A 25013-nucleotide genomic window follows, 5' to 3' on the forward strand; every position below is an offset into this window, starting at 1 on the left:
GCTTGTATTCTGCATTGTTAAAAAGTGACAAAACACTTCAAATGGCGATGAGGATGGTATCATCATTATTAGGGGCTTTAGAGGCTTTTGATCCAGCTAATACGCACTCTGTAGATTACGTCGAGCAAATGGAACAGTTTCTCATTATAAATGAGGTTGAAGAGGAAAAGCAGGCCTCAATGTTTCTTACAGTCATCGGAATGAAAAATTTAACTTCACTGAGAAATCTATTATGACACAGCCGATGGTAAAGGCTGAGTTGTTCAAATTCCAGAGCAAAACTTGAAACAACTGTCATAACCCATTTTTTGCAATTTGTATGTTTTGAAATGCAGGCTTTGAATTCAATTGTAATAAGACCACTGAGTTTCTAGAGGTTTTTTATAAAACTAAATTAAAAGTTTATTAATACAAAAAAGATTGTAAGTGCATACATTTGTCTACAAAATTATTACTATTATAACTGCAAAAATCACCTAATTAATCTGACTCTCAGTTAGGCCCCCATTAAGGCAACACAAATGTAAGCAGAAGTGGTATATATTTTTAAAAAAAAACTTGCCAGTAGGATGTGCTAAGTCCTGGATGCATTGCCCTCTGATGTAGAAAAAGAATAAATGAACCTTCTGGTTTTACACAGAAGCGAGGGTTCAGAAACACCCTGAAAAGCACATCCTGGACAGTCGTATTCAAAATGAGTTTCTTTCAGCTCTAGATTCTTGCAGACAGACTTGAGGCTTTAGATCTTAGAATCCCTCCCCCTTTTACCAACAGCCTTCTCTTCCTTTATACATATTCTCCTCTTTGAATGCAAATTGTCACTAGGTTTTTTAACTTTAAATCTTCTAACAATAAAACCCTTGCATAATACCAACCCAACTAGTAAGCTTTTAAAAAAATAAAAACATTATTTCTGTGCTTCACCTGGTTAGGTGTTTTGAATGGTCTATTTAAAAATGCAAATTGTCCCCTTTACACCTCACCTCTTATTTCCCTATGTTTATCTAATTACTAGTTCAAACCTACTTCCCTTCTTTACATCAAAGCCTGTAGACTTGGCTTTAATCCAATTGAGACACACACAGTTAAGACACAGACCCCACTAAACTCTATTTTAAAATAATTTCCAATAATATTATAGACATTATTATATCTTCTTGACAAATCTCATTGACCCTGACAAGCCAGCAGATAAAAGCTTAAAGAGCTTGTGGACATTTTGAAAAAGCACTTCAATCACAGACCAGCAATTAAGTGACTATCAGTTGGTCACTTAAGGGTCCTCAATTGGCCCAAGGGCGGGTCTGTCTCCCGACACTCAACCTGTGCTGCTAAAATACCAGAGGAGGCAGATGGGTGATGGGCACAGCCCTCCCTGCCATTCAACCTGATTTTAGCCCAGGCTTCCAGCCCTCTCCCAGTGGTGGGGAGGGGGAGCATAAAATTCTGGCCATTATCTGAGAAGTTGCAAATAGTACTGAGCACTCAATCGTCAACAAACACACCCACTCTGACTTTATGATGAGGAACTCCTGCAGCGCTGTCTTATGACTGAGCTGATAGTCTTCCAACAACCATAGCCATCTTCCTTTGTGCTAGGTACCAGGGAAGTGTCTCCCCACAAGACTCCAGTAACTTTAATTTTGCTGGGGTTCCTTCATGCTATATTTAGTCAAATGCTGTCTTGATGGCAAGGGCAGTCACTTCTAGAATTACAGCTGTTTTGTCCATGTTTGGACCAAGGCTTTAATGAGGCCTGGAGCTGAGTGATCCTGGTGGAACCCAGACTAAATGTCAATAAGCATGTTATTGGTAAATAAGTGCACCTCAGTATCATTGTCAATGACCCTTTCCATAATTTCGCTGTAGATTGAGAATAGGCTGATGAGGCAATAATTGGCTGGATTAGATTGTTGCTATTGTGCTGGATCTAGAAACCTCCATTTTAAATGTTTTAAAAATCTCCTGCGAAAAGATAATTTAAAAAAAAGACTATCTTTTGCTCTGGATTACTTAACTGATTGATTACCTTATTCTTCAAAGAAAGTGTGTGTTGTCAGCTCTGAAGCTGATTATTCCAACATGTTGGGATGGCAGGGTCATGGTCATGACTACCACTAGCAAGGGAGCTTAGAGAAGAAGGATAGAGATTGACTTAATTATAACCTTCCAGGCCTTGTGTTTAGAAAATAATGTCCTACTCAGTAAGATTTACCAGGAACCCTGAGGATGAAGGTTCCTGCTGTGCCAGATCTGGGTCCCCATTAAAACTTCCTTTTCATAGATTGGCATGAAAATATAAATTTCATAATGTATGAAACATATTAAAATATGTAAATCTAAAGTTTGTTATAATCATATTACCTTACATTGCACCTTCACCTTCACAGTGTTACTTTCATTAAATTTATAAAGGAAAATGTTGCTTTTCTCTTAAATGCCTAAATGAAGTGCTGAATGCACTGGATGCTATTAAAACATCAGATTTTTTTAATAAACTTATAAAGGCCATTTGTCTCAATTAACCAGTAGCTTTTTCAGAGATCAACCCACCTACCTCCATCTCATAAATTCCCTGAAAAACACATATGTGACTGCCTTTTGAGCCAATTTATACTATATTTCAATTGCTCCATTGGCAACTTATTTCATATTTCTATTTACATTTGGGGAAGGAGGTTCAATCTGGATCTGAATATCTGCAAATGTACCTTCAGTTACATTCATAATTAATTAAAATAATAGCCAACATTTGTCACAACCATGAATTAACATGTTGATATTTAACAATGGTAATGAACAACCCAGGCTGTGAATAGAAAATATTTCAATTTATGGAACACCTGCACAAATACTTTATGAAAATAACAATAGATATAAACAGAATTTAAGCTTTGTAGAAATATCTTATGGAACTATCGCCAATGCTGTAAATTCCAAGAACTGTGACAACCAACGTTCTCTCTAGTTTCTCTGCTGTCAGCTTGTTGTATTGCGCAATCCCGTTAAATTGATGCACAGCCAGACATATACGCATCTTATAAGGAACATTGGTGACAACCGCCTTTTCATATTTTAATTTACATTTTCTTGTGCAGCATTATTTATTTATCCATCTTGTTATAACGTAAAGTGAGCTGCCAAGGACAGTTAAAATGTAGGTGCAATATATTTTTATTAAGAGTCTTTCAAATTCAAAATATTTGTATTCAGAGACTGCTTATTCACATCAACTGCAGTCCAATTGAATTTTCATCGTTTGTATATACCAGTTATATAAGAGTTTCCAGCGAACAAAACATGGACTCGCCTTCAGCACAATAAGCACATTAAGTTGCTTTGATACATAAAGCATTTACTTTCACCCTAATCACCTTTTTTAATGGCCATTCTTTTACAGATTGAAGCAAGAGATGAGGAAATAGAACGCTTGAACCGAACTCTAGAAGGTGGTCGGCCTCATGATGTTATTTCTCTTGAAGCCAAAAGCAAAAGTAATGAGCGTCTTATAGCACACTTAAACCTACAGGTTCGAGTTAACATCCTCCCTTTACAATATTTAAGAAATTAATAATCAGATACTAAGATTTAACTGAAATCCTTCTAGGTAAATTCCCTGGAGGATTACTAAGACAACAGTTAATTGGGTAAACTGTAGATTTATTGTAGCTTGTATGTATTGACATTCACTCATGACAGCATGCAGCACCCCTAAGGAAAATGATTTTGTTCCTCTATAATTTAAAAATAAAGGAAATGCTGTTTCTTGCTATCATAAATGTAGATGCTCATGGCTCTTATACAGAGTTACAATGTGAAGGCAGTTTGATAGCTGCAGTGTCTAACGGTCTGATTTTAAACCTGCCTGTTTCATGGAATTGGGGTTAGCAGCTGATTAAAGTAACAGTTGTATGCTTGCCATTGTATTCCCTATCTACTGCCATTTTGAGAACACAGTTTTGGATTTAGAATTGGCACTCTCCACAGACTGGCAGGATGCTCATTAATATATTAAAATTGGGGTAGTATGACACTGACTCTATTTTAATTAAAATTTGTGTGAAAACTGGTGGGGTTAATCTCTCAGAGCCACTGAAGCAGTAACCTAAAGTGGACGAAGCTGCAGGTAAATAGGCCATCGGATCTTTATGATGTTTGGTATTCTGGGAGAACTTTCAGCTTTTAGCTTAATTCTTTCGCATTTAGTACCATAGTTGCTAGATGTAAAAAAGAAAAGGTTTCAAAGTCCGTTTTTCTTGCCTTCTACCATCCTGGTAGTTGCATCATACAACAATATTTGTTGACTAGATCATAGCAATCAATCCCAATGAATAAGTCTACAATAGACCCAGAAGCGAGGCAAGGAACATCCGAATGGTAAAAAGCTTTGGGATCCAAAGTCACCTGTTCCTTATCTTTATTGCCATACCCAACACACAGATTATACAGGCCAAGAGCCACTGTCTTGCACCTAACTGAAGAGCAGTGCCTCAAGAGGATGCCTTTCTCTACTACTCATTTTTCACAGATCTCTGCAGTCTCTAACAACAGGACCTGCTGGGGAGCCAAGTTTTGCCAGTGGCTGTGGAAATCACCACAGACCTTACCTTCACCACTTGCTCCTTTCAGCTGTATCTCCCAGTCTGTAGTGCATTAAGCAGCTCATTTATACCCTGTTCAGCAGGGCTGAGCAGTACAGCACTTCGCCTATTGAATGAAAGCCAACATGGGAGATCTTGGGGATTTGCAGCAGTGGGTGACTTTCCTTGAATCCAGAGCAACATTGATTGCACATGTTTTGCCTTAATGTCATCAGAACAGCAGCCAGCAGCATTCGCTGATAGAAAACAATTTGGAACAAGTTTGTGCAAGGTATCAAGATTTGTGAAAACCTGCCTGGAAAAGCTTCCTGAGGCATTGCTCTTCAGATAGATCCAAGAAAATGACTCTTGGCTTGTATTCTTTGTTTTGGTATAGCTTCTACAAAAGATCCCACTCTGCATATGACAAACCTCCACAGCCCCACCACCACCCCTGAGCAGTATGTATATAATCAAAGCTGGAGGTCACTGTGGTTGGCCGAGGAGCAGGCGGCGACTACCAGAATCTTTATTGAGCGAACTGTGAGGATGCTGAAGCACAGCTTAAGATTCTGTGGCCTTCCTGTAACGTACTTCACAAAAGAGCACTTTGCATCAGGTTGGTGTGCTGCATAATGAGACAGCCTTACCAGACAGAGAGGCCTGCATTTAGAAACATAGAAAATAGGAGCAGGAGTAGGCCATTCGGCCCTTTGACCCTGCTCCACCATTCATTATGATCATGGCTGTTCATCCAACTCAATAGCCTGCTCCCTCTTTCTCCCTATATCCTTTGATCCCTTTCGCCCCCAAGAGCTATATCTGACTCCTCCTTGAAAACATACAATGTTTTGGCCTCAACTACTTTCTGTGTGAATTCCACAGGGAATTTGGAAAGCTCAAAGCAGCAATCCTCTCCGGATGAGAAAGGCCAAATAAAAGATGAAGAATGTTCAGGAGGTGGACCACTACAGTGCCTTGCTGTTAAAAATGAGAGGGATCAGCTAACAGTTCATTGATTGTGCTGATTTGCTCATTCCCCTGTCCTGAATTTACACAGGGTTACTCTGCTTAGCAGTGTTTGTTAGATCCTTCACCACTTCTTTCATTCTGCATTAAGAACATTAAAACCATTCACCAACTGCTGCTTCAACTAACTGCTCAAAATATAAACTTAGAACCTGCTGTTAAACCACAATGCAGGCCAAATGGAATGAAGATAATCCATTTAATGGCAAGCATAATTACCTTTCATCTTTATCTCAACCAAGTGATCAATCTGTAGTGCTTTTCTTAAAAGATTTGCTAATTCTACTGCTCTGATAATACGCTCACCTAGTGGCCCCTGCAAAGCTAATGGATGGCTACTGCTTCACATGGTGGATTCCTTGGAATGTTCGTAACTGGCAACTTGTGGATGATATGAAGAGAACAAAGGAAGTGAATGTGTTTGGACAGAGGAAGACAGACATTCCCATGTGCTTGTGTAGTGGTACACTGAAGCTTGTGATAAATGGGAGGGATATTGTTGAGAGTGGGGAGGCCAAGTGAGAGGAGTGCTGTCGAGAGGGGTGAAGTACTGTACTCACCCTTGCAGTGCTTGTGAGATCATCAAAGCCCTTTCTGCATTGAAACCAGGTCCTTGGGGATGATGGTGATGGCATTGTGCCTGTCCGCCACCTCTATCCAGGCCTGATTCATAATGGCACTGGAGATGCTCCTGCAGCTGATGGAGGAGTCCTTGCCCTGACCTATATAAATATAAAGGACAATATAAAAGCCAGGGGCAACCCTTCCACTCACCTCTGGTGCTAAAGATTCATCCACAGTTGGCCAAGAGGTGATTGCAACCTCGCTTTTAAGCAGTGCATAAATTGTTCTCTCAGGGTGGGCTGGAAATTCCATGTATTACCTGGGCAAACTTCCTGACTCCTCGTGCAATTGATAGGGAAGCCTGTGAGGACTACCTTCCTGATACATATACGCAGTTGAAATCAGAGTTTAAATGTCTTCAGTTGAAACGAGAAGAAAATGGTGTTAGTGTGTGGTGTGAAGTGAACAAAGGAAGGTGTGTGTGTGTGTGTGTGTGTGTTTGGACAGAGAAAGCCAGGAGTTGCAGTGTGCCTTTGTACAATTAAGGATGTGGCAGTTGGGGGGTGGGGAATTGTTGAGAATGGTGGGGATCGGTGAGAAGTGTGTTGTCAGGTGTTAAAATTAAATATCTTCAATTGTGACTTGAAAATGACACAATTTAAAATATTTAGTAAATTTAATTGCTAATTCAGTGTGTACCTCTCAGAAGAATAATTAAATGTAAAACTTAATTAAATGTAAAACTTAAGATGTAAGTTTTCCTCTGAACAGATACTGTAAAAGGTCATCTCAAGTATGGACACATGAGAGGATTATTTGTTTTAGATTTAAGGACCAAATTTGAAAGACATTTTTTGAGTAGTTGGAATAGAGATTAATTGATGTCCAAATATTTTGGTGGTTTTAGGACAAGACAAAAACATGTACAGCAAGCAGTAGCTCATACAGTAGGAGATTATTGTAAACCAATCAATAGGGTAATGGTAACTACACAACTTCAGAGATAATGGAATTTGTAGTATAGTAATTTTGATCAATAGCCTTTTATTAATTTAAAATTGCACTCATGTTTTGACATAGCATGCTATACATACCATACTCAGGATTATTTTCACCCTCAATATTTACAGGTCGAATATCTTCAGCGAACTAACTGTGATCTGGAAAAGCAGTTGAAGGAGCTCCTGGAGAAGAAGAGTGATGCAGCAAATGAGGTTGTAAACCTGAGCACCAAAAATGAGCACTTATGCAATGAATTGAATGAGATCGACCATTTGGCACAGCAGTTGGAGAGGGACAAAGAGATTGCACTCGAAATTGCAGATAAAGAAATTCAAGAAGCAAAGGTACTAAAATATTGAACTTGTGCCTGGAAGTTCAAAAATCATGCTCTTAATACTTTGAAATTCTGGTGTGTTAATAAATATGACAGAGTTTTTGAATGGCTAGGCATTCAAATGTATATTTTTCTCAGTCTAAGATGGTGAATTATTTTGTTAGGTTGTGATGAACTATTGTGATAAAAATAAAATACTGCAGATGCTGGAAATCAGAAACAGAAACAGAAAATGCTGGAAAAACTCAGAAGGGCTGGCAGCATCTGTGGAGAGAGAAGCAGAGTTAATGTTTTGATTCCGTATGAATCTTCTTCGTAAGAAGAGTCATGTGGACTTGAACCATTAATGTGACTCAGACATCTTTTCTGTTTTCAAAGCATATTTTCGGCGCAATAAAAAAACAATAGTTTTCAATGGATACCTTTTATTTAGTTGTTCTGAAATATAGACTTCTTATATTGGAACTGGACTGTTCTGTCATTAAACCACACCTTAAGCGCTGGGTCCGTTTCAGGTCAGAGACACAAGGGAGATATTCAAGTGCTGGAGCCAGTACAGAGGAGAGCTAGAAGGCTTGCTTGCTTGTCTAATAATGTTTGAATTATGTGGAATGACCCTGAGAAAATTGTTTTTTTCAGTCTGAAAAGATGTCTGAGAGACACTCTTAGAAGTATACAGAATAGTAGAAGGAATGAGAAAGGTAAACCCAGAAAACTTTAAATTAAATTGAAAGGATATTATATGAGGTCACAGCAAAACTCAAATTCAGAAGTGATCAACAGGCTTCCAGATAGGGTGATAAACACTCTGGAATAATTTTAAGAAGGTGGAGTGTGTTCTAGGTTTTTTCTGATGGTTAAACCAAGAGCATAATCATGGTCATCTTAATCTGCAAATATCCCTTTTTATTCTTTCATAGGCTGTGAGCATTGCTGGCAAGGCCAGCATTTATTGTTCATCCCTAATTGCCCTTGAGAAGGTGGTGATGATCTGCTTTCTTGAACCACTGCAGTTCATCTGGTGTGAGTGAAGAAGGTGATAGCATCACGCTGGAGGTGGAAGAAATGGCAAAGGATGATCCATTGAACATTGAGGCAGCTGCCGTAGATAGTGATAACAAGGGGAAAATACCATTGTGGTATTAGGAAGGAGGGGAAGGGTGCAGAAAATGGAATGGGATGGTTGGGAACCCTATCAATCTCAGCAAAGGGGAGTTCTCAGCTGAGGAAGTGGAAGATATATTGGAAACATTTATGTAGAAGGTTACAAAATCAAAACAGATTTGCCGAAGAAGGTGAAACTGGGAGAGCAGAATAGGGTCCTGCAGGAAACAGGGTGGGAATAAGTGCAATCAATGTAGCTGTGGAAGTCAGTGGACTTATAGTAGCTATTGGTTGACAGTCTATCCACAGAAATGGAGATAGAAAAGTTGAGAAAGTGAAAGAAATGAGTTGGAGATGGACCACATAAAGGCAACAGTTTTGGTACAAATTATGCAGTTATTTCTCCAGCTATGTAACAGGTATTAAGTGAATTTGGGTAAAGAGATTAGCAATCAAGAGGACAAATTAAGTTTTGGCCAGGGCAGGCGTACACAGTTCAGAGATTTGATATCTTATGAGAATCAAAGTTGGATAAGCAATACACTGTCCATTACGATTATTTTTAATCTGTTTATTGCACTCCAATATTATTTATGTAACCGATCTCTAATTGTTAGCTATTTCACAAAACAAAATCTATTAGTATCTTCATCATTTCATGAAAGATTCACAAGGATTTATTATTTACTTTCCAGGATGAAACCAAGAGGCAGTGTAGAGAAATAGAAGAACTTCGAGAGCAGTTAGCTAAATTCAGGGTTGTAAGTCAGATTTTGCTATTATAAGATGAAAATTATGAAAAGCTATTTAAGTAAAGTTTAGTTATGACCACAAATTAATTCTGTTTACCTCTGATATTAAGCACAAAGATGAAACTATCATCTGATGTTTGTTAAATGAGAAAGTTATAACATTGTCTAGTTTAGTTTACGCAGCCTAAAATTGCTTGAGGAAGTTTGATCTTTAACCTTGCCTAATGTTTAGTGGTTGTTCTTTAACTGATCAGGCCTTATTTTGAGGTGCTAAGTTTTATTTAACTATAACAACAACTTGTATTTATATAACACCTTTAACATAGTAAAATATTCTAAGAATTTTCACAAATAGCATTTGACACTGAGCCACATACGAGGATATTGGTCCAGAACTTCCATTTCCCGGGTGGGTGGGGGAAGTTGTACCCCGGAGGTACTCCCGAAAATGCGCTGGGGGACCCCCAGAAGTCCCCACGCAAGGACTGCCTAGGAATTGCCCGGGAACTTTAAACTTCTGATGGGAAATTACCATGCACTGAGAACCACCCAATTCTCTGATTTAAATCAGAGACTTTGGACAGTTCTGACTCTCGGCAGAATAGTTACCCAGGAAAAGTTAGAAGAATTAAAACAATTTCTAACTCCTGTGTAATTATAGTACAAGCAGCCCTGAGTTGCCCACTGGACACCCAGACTACCCCCCAGCCCCTGACCACCCAGCTCCACCCTGTCTCCACAACCACCCACAATGCCCCAACTACCCTCCCAATGTCCCAACTATACCACCAACCCTCCTGACTACCTGCCCAATCCCCGACAACCCCCCCCCACCGATCTCCCAGGCTACCCCACCTGACACCTCTGCCCTCCTAACACCCCCTGACCACCCTTCTGACCCCCAACCACCCTTCTGATCCCCCCACCCAACCACCCTCCAAACCTCCAACTACCCTCCCCAACTCCCAACTACCCCCACCCCAACTATCCTCCTAATCTATCCACCCCCCCGACTACCTTCCACACCCCCGCCCCCCCCCGACCAGACCTCCACCTGATCACCCAACTCCCCTTTCCCCTGACCACTACCCCCCCCCCGCCCCCCCCAATCCTAATTCCTCACCCATTTACACATTTACCTTCTCCCTGACTTCCCAGTGACTGGGACCTTTAAACTTACCGGTTTACAGCCACTAGTGCCATAAAAATGGGGCATTGCTTGACTTCCCCTGGCACTGCTACTCCAGAGTGGTTGGACTGCACATTTCACACCAGGCCTGGGGTGGAAGATCAGGTGAGAAATATGCAGCTCCTGACCTAAGTAAATTAAAAGGAATGGAGTGCCAACCTAACGGTAATTGCCATTCCACAGAAGCTCTACTCATTAAGTCAGATGACCAAAAACCTATTCAAAGAAATAGGTTTTTAGTAAATGTCTTAAATGAGGACAAAGGCAGGGATATTTAGGGTGGGATTTGCAACCTTGGGTACTTGGCAGCTGAAGGCACAGCAACAATGATGGGTCAACTTAAACCAGGGACGCTCAAAAGACCAGAGTTAAAGGAGTGCAGATATCTCGGAGCATTGTAGGCCTGGAGGAGCTCACAGAGATAGAGAGGGTAAGGCCATGGAATGATTTGAAAACAAGGATGTGAATTTTAAAATGGAGCTATTTCTTAACCAGGAGCCAATGTAGGTCAGCACGTAAAGGGGCTGATGGGTAAGTAGGACTAAGATCGTGAGCAGCAGAGTTCTGGATGACCTCACGTTTACAGAGGGTAGAACGTGCGCGGCCACCCTTGAGTGCATTGAAGTAGCCAAGTCTGGAGGCAACAAAGGCATTGACGAGGATTTGGAGCTGAGCTCGGGACAGAGTTGGCTGGTGTTACAGCAGTGGAATTAGATGGTCTTAGTGGCGGCGCAGATATGTGGCCAGAAGCTCATTTCAGGGTCAAATTTAACACCAAGGTAGCAAACAGTCCTGTTCAACCTCAGATAGTTACCAGAGGGCTGGAGTCAGGGGCTAGGAAATGCAGTTTGCATTTGGGGCTGAAAATGGTGCTTTCGCTCTTCCCAATATTCAATTGGAGGAAATTTCTGCACATCCAGTAGTGATCAAGCAGTTTGACAAAATAGACACTGGATATGTCAAGAGAGCTGGTGGTGAGGTGGAGCTGGGTGTCCTTAAGGTATATGTGGAATCTGATGCCACATTTTTGATGTCATTGAGGGGCAGCACATAGATGAGAAATTGGATTGGGCCATGAATAGATCTTTGGAGGATACCAGAGATAATGTGCAAAGCAGGAAGAGAACCCATTGCTGGCGATTCTCCAGCTGCAATTAGATAAGAATGGAACCATAGCATGTGCAGTCCCACTCAGCTGGACGATGATGGAGAGATAAAAACAAAAAAACTGCGGATGCTGGAAATCCAAAACAAAAACAGAATTACCTGGAAAAACTCAGCAGGTCTGGCAGCATCGGCGGAGAAGAAAAGAGTTGACGTTTCGAGTCCTCATGACCCTTCGACAGAACTTGAGTTCGAGTCCAGGAAAGAGCTGAAATATAAGCTGGTTTAAGGTGTGTGTGTGGGGGGCGGAGAGATAGAGAGACAGAGAGGTGGAGGGGGTTGGTGTGGTTGTAGGGACAAACAAGCAGTGATAGAAGCAGATCATCAAAAGATGTCAACGACAATAGTACAATAGAACACATAGGTGTCAAAGTTAAAGTTGGTGATATCTAAACGAATGTGCTAATTAAGAATGGATGGTAGGGCACTCAAGGTATAGCTCTAGTGAGTTTTTTTTTAATAATGGAAATAGGTGGGAAAAGGAAAATCTTTATAATTTATTGGGAAAAAAAAGAAGGGGGAAACAGAAAGGGGGTGGGGATGGGGGAGGGAGCTCACGACCTAAAGTTGTTGAATTCAATATTCAGTCCGGAAGGCTGTAAAGTCCCTAGTCGGAAGATGAGGTGTTGTTCCTCCAGTTTGCGTTGGGCTTCACTGGAACAATGCAGCAAGCCAAGGACAGACATGTGGGCAAGAGAGCAGGGTGGAGTGTTAAAATGGCAAGCGACAGGGAGGTTTGGGTCATTCTTGCGGACAGACCGCAGGTGTTCTGCAAAGCGGTCGCCCAGCTTACGTTTGGTCTCTCCAATGTAGAGGAGACCACATTGGGAGCAACGAATGCAGTAGACTAAGTTGGGGGAAATGCAAGTGAAATGCTGCTTCACTTGAAAGGAGTGTTTGGGTCCTTGGACGGTGAGGAGAGAGGAAGTGAGGGGGCAGGTGTTGCATCTTTTGCGTGGGCATGGGGTTGTGCCATAGGAGGGGGTTGAGGAGTAGGGGGTGATGGAGGAGTGGACCAGGGTGTCCCGGAGGGAGCGATCCCTACGGAATGCCGATAAGGGGGGTGAAGGGAAGATGTGTTTGGTGGTGGCATCATGCTGGAGTTGGCGGAAATGGCGGAGGATGATCCTTTGAATGCGGAGGCTGGTGGGGTGATAAGTGAGGACAAGGGGGACCCTATCATGTTTCTGGGAGGGAGGAGAAGGAGTGAGGGCGGATGCGCGGGAGATGGGCCGGACACGGTTGAGGGCCCTGTCAACGACCGTGGGTGGAAAACCTCGGTTAAGGAAGACGGAGGATATGTCAGAGGAACTGTTTTTGAATGTAGCATCATCGGAACAGATGCGATGGAGGCGAAGGAACTGAGAGAATGGGATGGAGTCCTTACAGGAAGTGGGGTGTGAGGAGCTGTAGTCGAGATAGCTGTGGGAGTCGGTGGGTTTGTAATGGATATTGGTGGACAGTCTATCACCAGAGATTGAGACAGAGAGGTCAAGGAAGGGAAGGGAAGTGTCAGAGATGGACCACGTGAAAATGATGGAGGGGTGGAGATTGGAAGCAAAATTAATAAATTTTTCCAAGTCCTGACGAGAGCATGAAGCGGCACCGAAATAATCATCGATGTACCGGAGAAAGAGTTGTGGAAGGGGGCCGGAGTAGGACTGTAACAAGGAATGTTCCACATACCCCATAAAGAGACAGGCATAGCTGGGGCCCATGCGTGTACCCATAGCCACACCTTTTATTTGGAGGAAGTGAGAGGAGTTGAAGGAGAAATTGTTCAGCATGAGAACAAGTTCAGCCAGACGGAGGAGAGTAGTGGTAGATGGGGATTGTTCGGGCCTCTGTTCGAGGAAGAAGCTAAGGGCCCTCAGACCATCCTGGTGGGGGATGGAGGTGTAGAGGGATTGGACGTCCATGGTGAAGAGGAAGCGGTTGGGGCCAGGGAACTGGAAATTGTTGATGTGACGTAAGGTGTCAGAGGAATCACGGATGTAGGTGGGAAGGGACTGGACAAGGGGAGAGAGAAGGGAGTCAAGATAACGAGAAATGAGTTCTGTGGGGCAGGAGCAAGCTGAGACGATCGGTCTACCGGGGCAGTTCTGTTTGTGGATTTTGGGTAGGAGATAGAAGCGGGCCATCCGAGGTTGGGCGACTATCAGGTTGGAAGCTGTGGGAGGGAGATCCCCAGAGGAGATGAGGTTAGTGACAGTCCTGGAAACAGTGGCTTGATGTTCAGTGGTGGGGTCATGGTCCAGGGAGAGGTAGGAGGAAGTGTCTGCGAGTTGACGCTCAGCCTCCGCGAGGTAGAGGTCAGTGCGCCAGACAACAACAGCACCACCCTTGTCAGCGGGTTTGATGACAATGTCAGGGTTGGACCTGAGAGAATGGAGTGCAGTAAGTTCAGAGAGAGACAGGTTAGAATGGGTGAGAGGAGCAGAGAAATTGAGACGACTAATGTCGCGCCGACAGTTCTCAATGAAAAGATCGAGAGAAGGTAAGAATCCAGAGGGAGGAGTCCAGGTGGAGGGAGAATATTGGAGATGGGTAAAAGGATCCGTTGAACTGGGAGAGGACTCCTGCCCAAAGAAGTGAGCCCGGAGACGAAGACGGCGGAAGAAGAGTTCAGTATCATGCCAAGCCCGAAATTCATTGAGGTGAGGGCGTAAGGGTATGAAACTAAGTCCTTTGCTGAGCACTGAACGTTCAGCATCGGAGAGGGGAAGGTCAGGGGGTATAGTGAATACACGGCTGGGGTTGGGACTGGAAGAAAGGGTGGGGACGGAGGGACAGGCAGGGGTGGAGGGTCCTAGATGGGTGTTGGTGTCGATGAGTTGTTGGAGCTTGCGTTCCTTAGCACTTGAGAGAAAGAGAAAAAGTTTCTTGTTGAGGCATCGGATGAGCCGAAGGATAAAATGAAACTGGGGGCACGCGCAGCTTTGAAAAAGGGTACGGCGGTGCTGCTGGAGGGAGAGGTCGAGTGTGTTCATATGGCGGCGCATGGAACTGAGAGTGGATTTCAGAATGTGACGGGAACAGCAGTCCGAGAAACGTTTTATGTCCCGGAGATACCTGTAATCCTGGGTGGGTTCGAAACATGAGGGGTGGAATTTCAGTTGAAATCCACGTGGGGTAAGTCGGAGACGGAGACAGTCACTGAGAAAGGAGATATGGCTGTGAAAGCGGGTTTTAGTAAACACCTTGTCAAACATCAGGAGAGAAATGGAAAGCAATGAAGGTGAACAAGGCAACAGAGAGATCCGGAAATCTTGTCGCAGAGAGGAACAGAACTTCTTCAAGGAGGTAGGCATTTCTTGAAGAGCAGTGGCAGTCAATTAAACACAGAGATAAAAACAAAAAAACTGCGGATGCTGGAAATCCAAAACAAAAACAGAATTACCTGGAAAAACTCAGCAGGTCTGGCAGCATCGGCGGAGAAGAAAAGAGTTGACGTTTCGAGTCCTCATGACCCTTCGACAGAACTTGAGTTCGAGTCCAGGAAAGAGCTGAAATATAAGCTGGTTTAAGGTGTGTGTGTGGGGGGCGGAGAGATAGAGAGACAGAGAGGTGGAGGGGGTTGGTGTGGTTGTAGGGACAAACAAGCAGTGATAGAAGCAGATCATCAAAAGATGTCAACGACAATAGTACAATAGAACACATAGGTGTCAAAGTTAAAGTTGGTGATATTATCTAAACGAATGTGCTAATTAAGAATGGATGGTAGGGCACTCAAGGTATAGCTCTAGTGAGTTTTTTTTTTAATAATGTTGGAGAGATGTTGGAGCAGGAGAGTGTGACAATTGGTGTCAAAGGCTGCAGACAGGTTGAAAAGGACAAAGAGGGATAGTTTACCTTTGTCATAGTAACCCATGGAATGTCATTGTGACGCTGGTAAGAACCATTTCTACTGTGAGTGCAGAAACCAAATTGGAGATTCAGGGAAGATGAACACAAATTTGGAAGGCGAGAACAGGTTCAAGGAGTTTGGAGGGAGTGAGGCGGTTGTTTACAAGGACAGAGGGGTTGAGGGGGCTTTTTTTGAGTAGTTTTGCAATGGCAGATATGAAGGGATAGTATCTGAGGAGAAGGAAGAGGTTAACAATATCAGCCAATCTGGGAGCCAAGAAAATATAGTTTGGTAGTCAGCAATTATCAACCTAATTGTCAGGATAATTATCATAAACAAAATAGAATTAAAACGCTCCTTGTGGCAAACTTCTAGCTTTATCAACTAATTATTAAAACAATACAGTTATTCAGAGTTATAGTGATATCATTACAATGGTATCTCTACTTGCAGGAATCTTTATATTGCCTTTATAGTAGTGCTTATAATTACAGGAATCTTTCATCTTATTACAGTGGAACCTATACTAACAGGAACCTTTATATATTAGCCATATTTGTGGTCCCAATACAGGTCACTGGGAGTTCCCATGTGCACAGACACAGCTCTGTTAAACTCACAGCAATGCATATCATTACATTCCCCATCCTTAAAAGTGCACTTCTTCCCTAATCTTTTGTGGAAAAATGGTTTTAAAAATCTTGAAATATGATAACCCTTGGCCATCACCAAAACATTAGCATCTCAAAGGTATCAATTAGCGATGGGGTCATCTTGGATAATTTTCGTATCAGCTCAATCCCTTTCTGTAGTTCTCACATCAACAATAGACTCTCCAACTTGATGACATTTGATCCTCCATGTTCTGTAATAGTAATGTCTCAGTCAATCTACTCAACAACTCTTTTGCTTCTGCTTTTACGAACATAAGAAATAGGAACAAGAGTAGACCATTCGGCCCCTCAAGCCTGCTCTGTCATTCAGTAAGATCATGGCTGACCTGCTTGTGTTTGAATTCCACATTCCCATCTACCCCTAATAAACCTTGATTCCCTTGCCTAACAAGAATCCATCTGCCTCTGCCTTAAAAATATTCAGTAACCCTGCCTCCACCACCTTCTGAGGCAAAGTTCCAAAGTCAAACAACCCTCTTAAGAGAAAAAATTTCTCCTTGCCTCTGTCCTAAAAGGGCAACTCCTAATTTTAAAACAGTGCCCCCAGTTCTGGGCTCACCCACAAGAGGAAACATCCTTTCCATGTCCACCTTGTCAAGGCCGTTCAGGATCTCGTATACTTCAATCAAGTCACCCCCCACTCTTCTAAACTCCAGTGGAAACAAGCCCAGTCTGTCCAACCTTTTGACATACTCATCCTAAATAATTTGTTCACAATTTTCCACACTTGCCATTCCCTGAGTGGGTTCCCACCTTCATGCCCTTAAGTCAGATTTCTAGAGATCAGATTGATTTTGTTATCCATGCTAGATTTAGCTTAGCCAACTCCAAAAATGCTGCACCTCTTCTTGCACGGTGAAACAATCCCAGATTCTTGATAACAGTTGCTTTCTTTGACTCTTTTCCTGGTTCCTTAATGCTCCTTGTACTTAATGTAGTGCCATTATTGGAGCATAATCCCAAAGCACTTCGCAGAGCATAATTAGACAAAAATTGACACTAAGCCAAAGAAGGAATCATTAGGATTTTATATTTTTGAACTATAGGAGAGTCAAGAGTTATGGCACAGGCAGGAGAGTGGAGCTGAGACCCAGATCAGATCAGCCATGATTGTATTGAATGGTGCTGTAAGACCTCTCCTGCTCAGATTTCTCATATTTTTAATGACCAAGCACTTGGTCTTAAGAGGTAGTTTATAGCCACTGTCTCAAAGGAGGAGAAAGATGTGGAGAACACCAAGAAGCTTTATAGACTTTTATATCTCAAAGGTTGGATCAATGCCAGAGCTGCCTCAACTGCTACCTTTTCCTGCTACGTAGTAACCAACAGCAACTTTTTTTCAGTCTCTTCCTCTTCACCCAACAATCCCATCTCTTTTATAATGAGGGTTCACAAACTTTTTGCTGCTGAAATTCCCCTCTTCCATGTTATAAGTATTCCATGAAACCCTTGTAACGCAAATACTTTTTGATTTAAAAAATACACAATTAAACATATATTTATTATTCTTTTTGTTTTACTTAGAACTTAACCACTGTCTTGCAATCTTTTTCCTTCTTGGACTAAGGTTCTCTCTTTTCTCCTGATTCCTGAGGCAACTCACATAAATGTCCTTCAAATTTTCAAGTTCTTTGTACCTTAATCATGTTTGTAAATGCAGACGTTGTATTTAAATAAATATTACTGGAAACAATTCTAATTTTGGATGGTACAGCAATATCGTCATGAATGGTTTGGTTAATATTCAATTGTAGAGCAATTGTAACAAGCCCTGTCTTGACCAGTGCTTTCCCACTCAAATGGCACATACGTACACTGAGTCCAAAGACATATGGGCCCAAATCCTCCGGTTTCCAGATCATCGAAGATGGGACGTGTATTGGGAGATGTGCATAAGGATCCTAGAAACATAGAAAATAGGAGCAGGAGTAGGTCATTCAGCCCTTTGGCCCTTCGAGCCTGCCCTGCCTTTCAGTATGATCATGGCTGATCATCTAACTCAACACAATACTCCCACTGTCTTCCCATACCCCTTAACGTCTTTAGAGTTCAGAAAGCTATCTATTTCCTTCTTAAATATATTCAGTGACGTGGCCTCCACAGTCTTCTGTGGTAGAGAGTTCCACAAGTTCACCACCCTCTGTGATGAAGAAGATTCTCCTCATCTCAGTCCTAAATGACCTACCCTGTATACTGATACTGTGACCCCTTGTTCTAGACCTCGCAGCCAGAGGGATATTGAGGGATTCAGTGATGGTAATGCCATTGGACATCAAGGGGCGATGGTTGGATTCTCTCTTGTTGGAGATGGTCATTGCCTGACACTTGTGTGGCGTGAATGTTACTTGCCACTTGTCAGCCCAAGCCTGGATATTGTTCAGGTCTTGCAGCATTTGGACATGAACTGCTTAAGTATCTGAGAAGTCACGAATGGTGCTGGACATTGTGCGATCATCAGTGAACATCGCCACTTCTGACCTTATGATGGAAAGAAGGTCATTGATGAAGCAACTGAATATGGTTGGGCTTAGGATACTACCCTGAGGAACTCCTGCAGTGATGTCCTGGAGCTGAGATGACAGATATCCAACAACCGCAACATCTTCCTTTATGCTAGGTATGACTCCAGCCAGCAGAGTTTTCCCCCGATTCCCATTCACTCCGGTTTTGCTAGGGCTCCTTGATACCACACTCAGTCAAATGCTGCCTTGATGTCAAGGGCAGTCACTCTCACCTCACCTCAGGAGTTCAACTCTTTTGTCCATGTTTGAACCAAGGCTGTAATGAGGTCAGGAGCTGAGTGGCCCTGGCAGAACCCAAACTGGGCATCAGTGAGCAGGTTATGGCTAAGCAAGTGCCGCTTGAAAGCACTGTTGATGACCCTTTCCATAACTGATGATCGAGAGTAGACTAATGGGGTGAGTTGGAACTGTCCTGCTTTTTGTGTGCAGGACATACCTGGGCAATTTTCCATATAGCTGGGTAGATGCCAGTGTTGTAGCTGTACTGGAACAGCTTGGCTAGGGGTGAGGCAAGTTCTAGAGCACAAGTCTTCAGTACTATTGCTGGAATATTATCAGGGCCCATAGCCTTTGCACTCTCCAGTGCCTTCAGCCATTTCTTGATATCACGTGGAGTGAATTGACTTGGCTGAAGACTGGCATGTGACCTCCAAAAGAGGCCGAGATGAATCATCCATTCGGCACTTCTGGCTGAAGACTGTTGCGAATGCTTCAACCTTATCTTTTGCACTGCTGTGCTGGGCTCCTCCATCATTGAGGTTGGGGACATTTGTGGAACTTCCTCCTCCAGTGAGTTGTTCAATTGTCCACAACCATTCACGACTGGATGTGCAGGACTATAGAGCTTAGTCTGATCCATTGGTTGTGGAATCGCTTAGCTCTGTCTATCACTTGCTGCTTATGCTGCTTGGCACGCAGGTAGTCCTGTGTAATGGCTTCATCAGGTTGACACCTCACTTTTAGGTATGCCTGGTGCTACTCCTGGAATGCACTCCTGCACTCTTCATTGAACCAGGGTTGAGCCCCTGGCTTGATAGTAATGGTAGAGTGGGGATATGCCAGGCCATGAGGTTACAGATTGTGTTTGAGTACACTTCTGCTGCTGATGTCCCACAGTGCCTCATGGATGCCCAGTCTTGAGTTGCTAGATCTGTTCGAAATATATCCCATTTAGCACAGTGGTAGTGCCAAACAACACAGTGGAAGGTATCCTCAGTGTGGAGGTGGGACTTGGTCTCCACAATGACTATACGGTGATTACTCCTACCAATACTGTCATGATGCATCTGCGGCTGGCAGATTGGTGAGGATGAGGCCAAGTATGTTTTTCCCTCTTGTTGGTTCCCTCACCACCTGCTGCAGACCCAGTCCAGCAGCTATATCATTTAGGATTCTGCCAGCTCGGTCAGTAGTGGTGCTACTGAGTCACTCTTGGTGATGGACATCTTGGTAACTAGCTGTGGACAATTGAACAATTCACTGGACATTAAAGTCCCCCACCCAGAGTACATTCTGTGCCCTTGCCACCCTCAGTGCTTCCTCCAAGTGATGTTCAACATGGAGGAGCAGTGATTCATCAGTAGAGGGAGGGCGGTAGGTGGTGATCAGCAGCAGGCTTCCTTGCCCATGTTTGACCTGATGCCATGAGACTTCATGGGGCCTGGAGCCGATGTTGAGGACTCCCAAGGCAACTCCCTCCTTCCTGACTGTGTACCACTGTGCTGCCACCTCAGCTGGGTCTGCCCTGCTGGTGGGATAGGACAGCCAGGGATGGTGATGGTGGAGCCTGGGACATTATCTGTAAGGTATGATTCCATGAGGGTGACTATGTCAGGCTGTTGCTTGAGTAGTCTGTGAGATGGCTCTCCCAATTTTGGCACTGGCCCCCAGATGTTAGTAAGGAGGACTTTGCAGGGTTGACAGGGCTGCGATTGCTGTTGTCGTTACTGGCGCCTAGGTAGATCCGGTTTCATTTCTTTTTTGTGATTTTGGAGCAGTTTGTCACCAGAGGTCTTGTGAGAATCGACTGTGGTTCTGGAGTCACATTTAGGCCAGACCAGGCAAGGATGACAGATTCCCTTCCCTAAAGGAACCAGATGGGTTTTTACAACTGTGGTTTCATGTTCATCATTAGACTTTTAATTCCAGATTTTTATTGAATTCAAATTCTACCAGCATCTGCCATGGTGGGATTCGAACCCTGGGTTACTAGTCCAGCGACAAACCACTATGCCATTGCCTCCCCTTAGCAAGCGTATCCTTTCTTAGGTAAGGAGACCAAAACTGCACCTAATACTCCAGGTGTGGTCTCATCAAGGCCCTGTACAGCTGTAATAAGACATCTTGCTCCTGTACTCAAGTCCATAGGACATAGGAGCAGAAATTAGGCCATTCGGCCCATCGAGTCTGCTCCACCATTCAATCATGGCTGATAAGTTTCTCAACCCCATTCTCCCGCTTTCTCCCCGTAACCTTTGATCCCCTTACCAATCAAGAACCTATCTATCTCAATCTTAAATACACTCAATGACCTGGCCTCCACAGCCTTCTGTGGCAATGAATTCCATAGATTCACCACTCTCTGGCTAAAGAAGTTTCTCCTCATCTCTGTTCTAAAAGGTCTTCCCTTTACTCTGAGGCTGTGCCCTCGGGTCCTAGTCTCTCCTACTAATGGAAACATCTTCCTCACGTCCACTCTATCCAGGCCTTTCAGTATTCAGTAAGTTTCAATGAGATCCCCCCCACCTCATCCTTCTAAACTCCATCGAGTATAGACCCAGAGTCCTCAAACGTTCCTCATATGTTAAGCCTTTCATTCCTGGGATCATTCTCGTGAACCTCCTCTTGTCCCTCTCCAGGGCCAGCACATCCTTCCTGAGATACGGGGCCCAAAATTGCTCACAATATTCTAAATGTGGTCTGACCAGAGCCTTATAAAGCCTCAGCAGCACATCCCTGCTTTTATATTCTAGTCCTCTCGAAATAAATGCCAACATTGCATTTGCCTTCCTAACTACCGACTCAACCTGCAAGTTAACCTTAAGAGAATCCTGGACTAGGACTCCCAAGTCCCTTTGCTCTCCAGATTTCTGAATTCTCTCCCCATTTAGAAAATAGACTATGCCTCAATTCTTCCTACCAAAGTGCATGACCTCACACTTCCCCACGTTGTATTTCATCTGCTACTTCATTGCCCATTTTCCTAACCTTTCCAAATCCTTCTGCAGCCTCCCTGCCTCCTCAATACTACCTGTCCCTCCACCTATCTTTGTATCATCTGCAAACTTAGCCAGGATGCCCTCAGTTCCTTCATCTAGATCATTAATGTATAAAGTGAAAAGTTGTGGTCCCAACACTGACCCCTCTAGTCACCGGCCACCATCCTGAGAAGGACCCCCTTATCCCCACTCTCTGCCTCCTGCCAGACAGCCCTCTTCTATCCATGCTAGTACCTTGGGCTCTTATCTTACTGAGCAGCCTCGTGTGTGGCACCTTGTCAAAGGCCTTCTGGAAGTCTAAGTAGATAACATCCATTGGGTCTCCTTTGTCTAACCTAGTCGTTACCTCCTCAAAGAATTCTAACAGATTTGTCAAGCATGACCTCCCCTTGATGAAACCTTGATGCTGGCTTTGCCCTATTTTACCATCCACTTCCAAGTATTCTGAAATCTCATCCTTAACAACGGACTCTAAAATCTTATCAACGACCAAGGTCAGGCTAATCGGCCTGTAATTTCCCATCTTTTGCCTCACTCCCATCTTAAACAGGGGGGTTACATTAGCAATTTTCCAGTCCTCGTCCAGGTGATTTATCTACCTTCAGACCTTTCAGTTTTCCTAGCACCTTCTCCTTGGTAATGGCCACCATACTCACCTCTGCCCCCCAACTCTCTTGAAGTTTGGGGATGTCACTTGTGTCTTCCACTGTAAAGACTGACGCAAAGTATCTATTCAGTTCCTCTGCCATTTCTTTGTTCCCCACTACTACTTCTCCAGCGTCATTTTCCAGCAGCCCAATGTTCACTTTTGCCTCTCTCTTACCCTTTATATATCTAAAAAAACTCTTGCAATCTTCTTTTATGTTACTGGCTAGTTTACCCTCATATTTAATCTTCTCCCTCCTTATTTCTTTTTTAGTTGTCCTCTGTTGGTCTTTGTAGGCTTCCCAATCCCCTTGTTTCGCACTGCTGTAAGTCCTTTCGCAATGAAGGCCAATATACCATTTGCCTTCTTAACCAGTTGCTGCACCTGCATGCTTGCTTTCTGTGATTGGTGTACCAGGACACCCTGGTCCCTTTAAAACCATAGAACCATAGAAAAGTTACAGCACAGAGCGAGGCCATTTTGCCTATCTTGTCCATGCCAGCCCGAGGACACCCAGGTGCCTTTTCTAATCCCACCTTCCTGCACCCAGCCCATGGCCCTGCAGCTTACAGCACTAAAGGTGCAGGTCCAGGTACTTTTTAAGAGTTTAGAATTTCTGCCTCTACCACCAACTTGGGCAGCGAATTCCAGACACCCACTACCCTCTGCGTAAAAAAGTTCTTCCACATGTCCCCCCTACACCTTCTGCCACCTTTGTACATCAACATTTCCCAATCTGTCACCATTTAAATAATATTCTGCTATTCTGTTTTTCCTACAGAAGTGGATAGCTTCAGATTTATCCACATTATACCGCATCTGCCATGTATTTGCCCACTCACTCAACTTGTCTAGATCATCTTGAAGTCTCTTAACATACCCCTCATCGCTCATATTCCCACCAAGTTTTGTGCCATCAGCAAACTTGGAAATATTACATTTGGTTCCCTCATCCAAATCATTGAGACATATTGTGAATAGCTGGGGCCCAAGCACTGATCCTGCAGTACCCCACTAGTCACCACCTACCACTCTGAAAAAGACCCAATTATTCTGTTTCCTGACTGTTAAACAATTCTCAATCCATGCCAATATGTTACCCCCAATCCCATGTGCTTTAATTTTGCACACTAACCTCTAATGTGGAACTTTATCAAAAGCTTTCTGAAAATCGAAATACACCACATCCATTAGTTCTCCCTTATCTATTCTGCTAGTTCCATCCTCAAAAAACTCCAGTTGGTTTGTCAAACATTATTTCCCTTTCATAAATCCATGTTGACTTGTTTAATTCCGTTGATATTTTCTAAGTGTCTTTGTTATCACATCCTTTATATTAGACTCAAGCATTTTCCCTACTGCATATGTCAGGCGAACCGGTCTGTAATTTCCTGTTTTCCCCCCGTTTTTTAAATAGTGGGGTTACATTTGCCACCCTCCAATCTACCAGGACTGTTCCAGAATCTACAGAATTTTGGAAGGCGATGAGCAACACATCCACTATTTCCATGGCCGCCACCTGTATTTCCCTAGGATGTCGATTATCAGGCCCTGGGGATTTATTGGCTTTCAGCCCCCTTAATTTCTCCAGTACTGCTTTTTTAGTAATACTAATTTCCTTCAATTCCTCATCCTTAATAGACCCTTGGTTCCCTAGCATTTCTGGGAAGTTATTTGTGTCTTCCTCCATAGAACTAAAGTAGTCGTTTAATTGCTCTGCCATGTCCTTGTTCTCTATTATAAATTCTCCCATTTTGGACTGTAAGGAACCTACATTTGTCTTCACCAATCTTTTTCTTTTAACTTACTTATAGAAGCCTTTACAGTCTGCTTTTATGTTCCTTGCATGTTTACTCTCTTACTCTATTTTCCCCTCTTAACCAATCACTTGGTCGTCCTTTGCTGAACTCTAAACTGCTCCCAATCATCAGGCTTGCTACTTTTCCGATCAACTTTATATGACTCCTCTTTGGATTCAATACTATCCTTAATTTATTTTGTTAGCCATGGCTGGGCTGCTTTTTTTGTTGTGTTTTTGTGCCAGAAAGGAATGTATGACTGTCAAATGCATACATTCGTTCTTTAAATATTAGCCATTGCCTATTCACCATCATACCTACTAATGAAGTTCCCCAATTTATCTTTTCCAACTTATGTCCCATACCTTCATAACTTCCTTTGTTTAGATTTAGGATCCTAGTTTCAGATCAGACCACTTCACTTTCCACCCTAACAAAGAGTCCTACCATGTTATGGTCACTTTTGCCTAAAGGATCCTGCACAACAAGATTGCATTACCAAATCTAGGTTAGCCTGTTCCTGAGTTGGTTCCTCAATGTACTGGTCTAAAAAATCATCTTGTACACTTCAAGAATTCATCCGCCAAAA

At 43.0% G+C, this 25013-nt stretch overlaps 1 protein-coding gene across 2 annotated transcripts in view; it reads left to right on the forward strand.

Moving 5' to 3' along the window:
* cep135 (centrosomal protein 135) overlaps nt 1–25013 on the forward strand; it is a 170138-nt gene that overhangs the window by 47457 nt on the left and 97668 nt on the right. For both annotated transcript variants that reach the window (XM_041201763.1, XM_041201754.1), the window contains exons 7-8: nt 3401–3529; nt 7304–7519. In XM_041201763.1, coding sequence (XP_041057697.1) covers nt 3401–3529; nt 7304–7519 — 345 coding nt within the window. The remainder of the gene's footprint in view (nt 1–3400; nt 3530–7303; nt 7520–25013) is intronic.

This window comes from Carcharodon carcharias, chromosome 1, assembly GCF_017639515.1.
Source record: "Carcharodon carcharias isolate sCarCar2 chromosome 1, sCarCar2.pri, whole genome shotgun sequence".
Taxonomy (NCBI): domain Eukaryota; kingdom Metazoa; phylum Chordata; class Chondrichthyes; order Lamniformes; family Lamnidae; genus Carcharodon; species Carcharodon carcharias.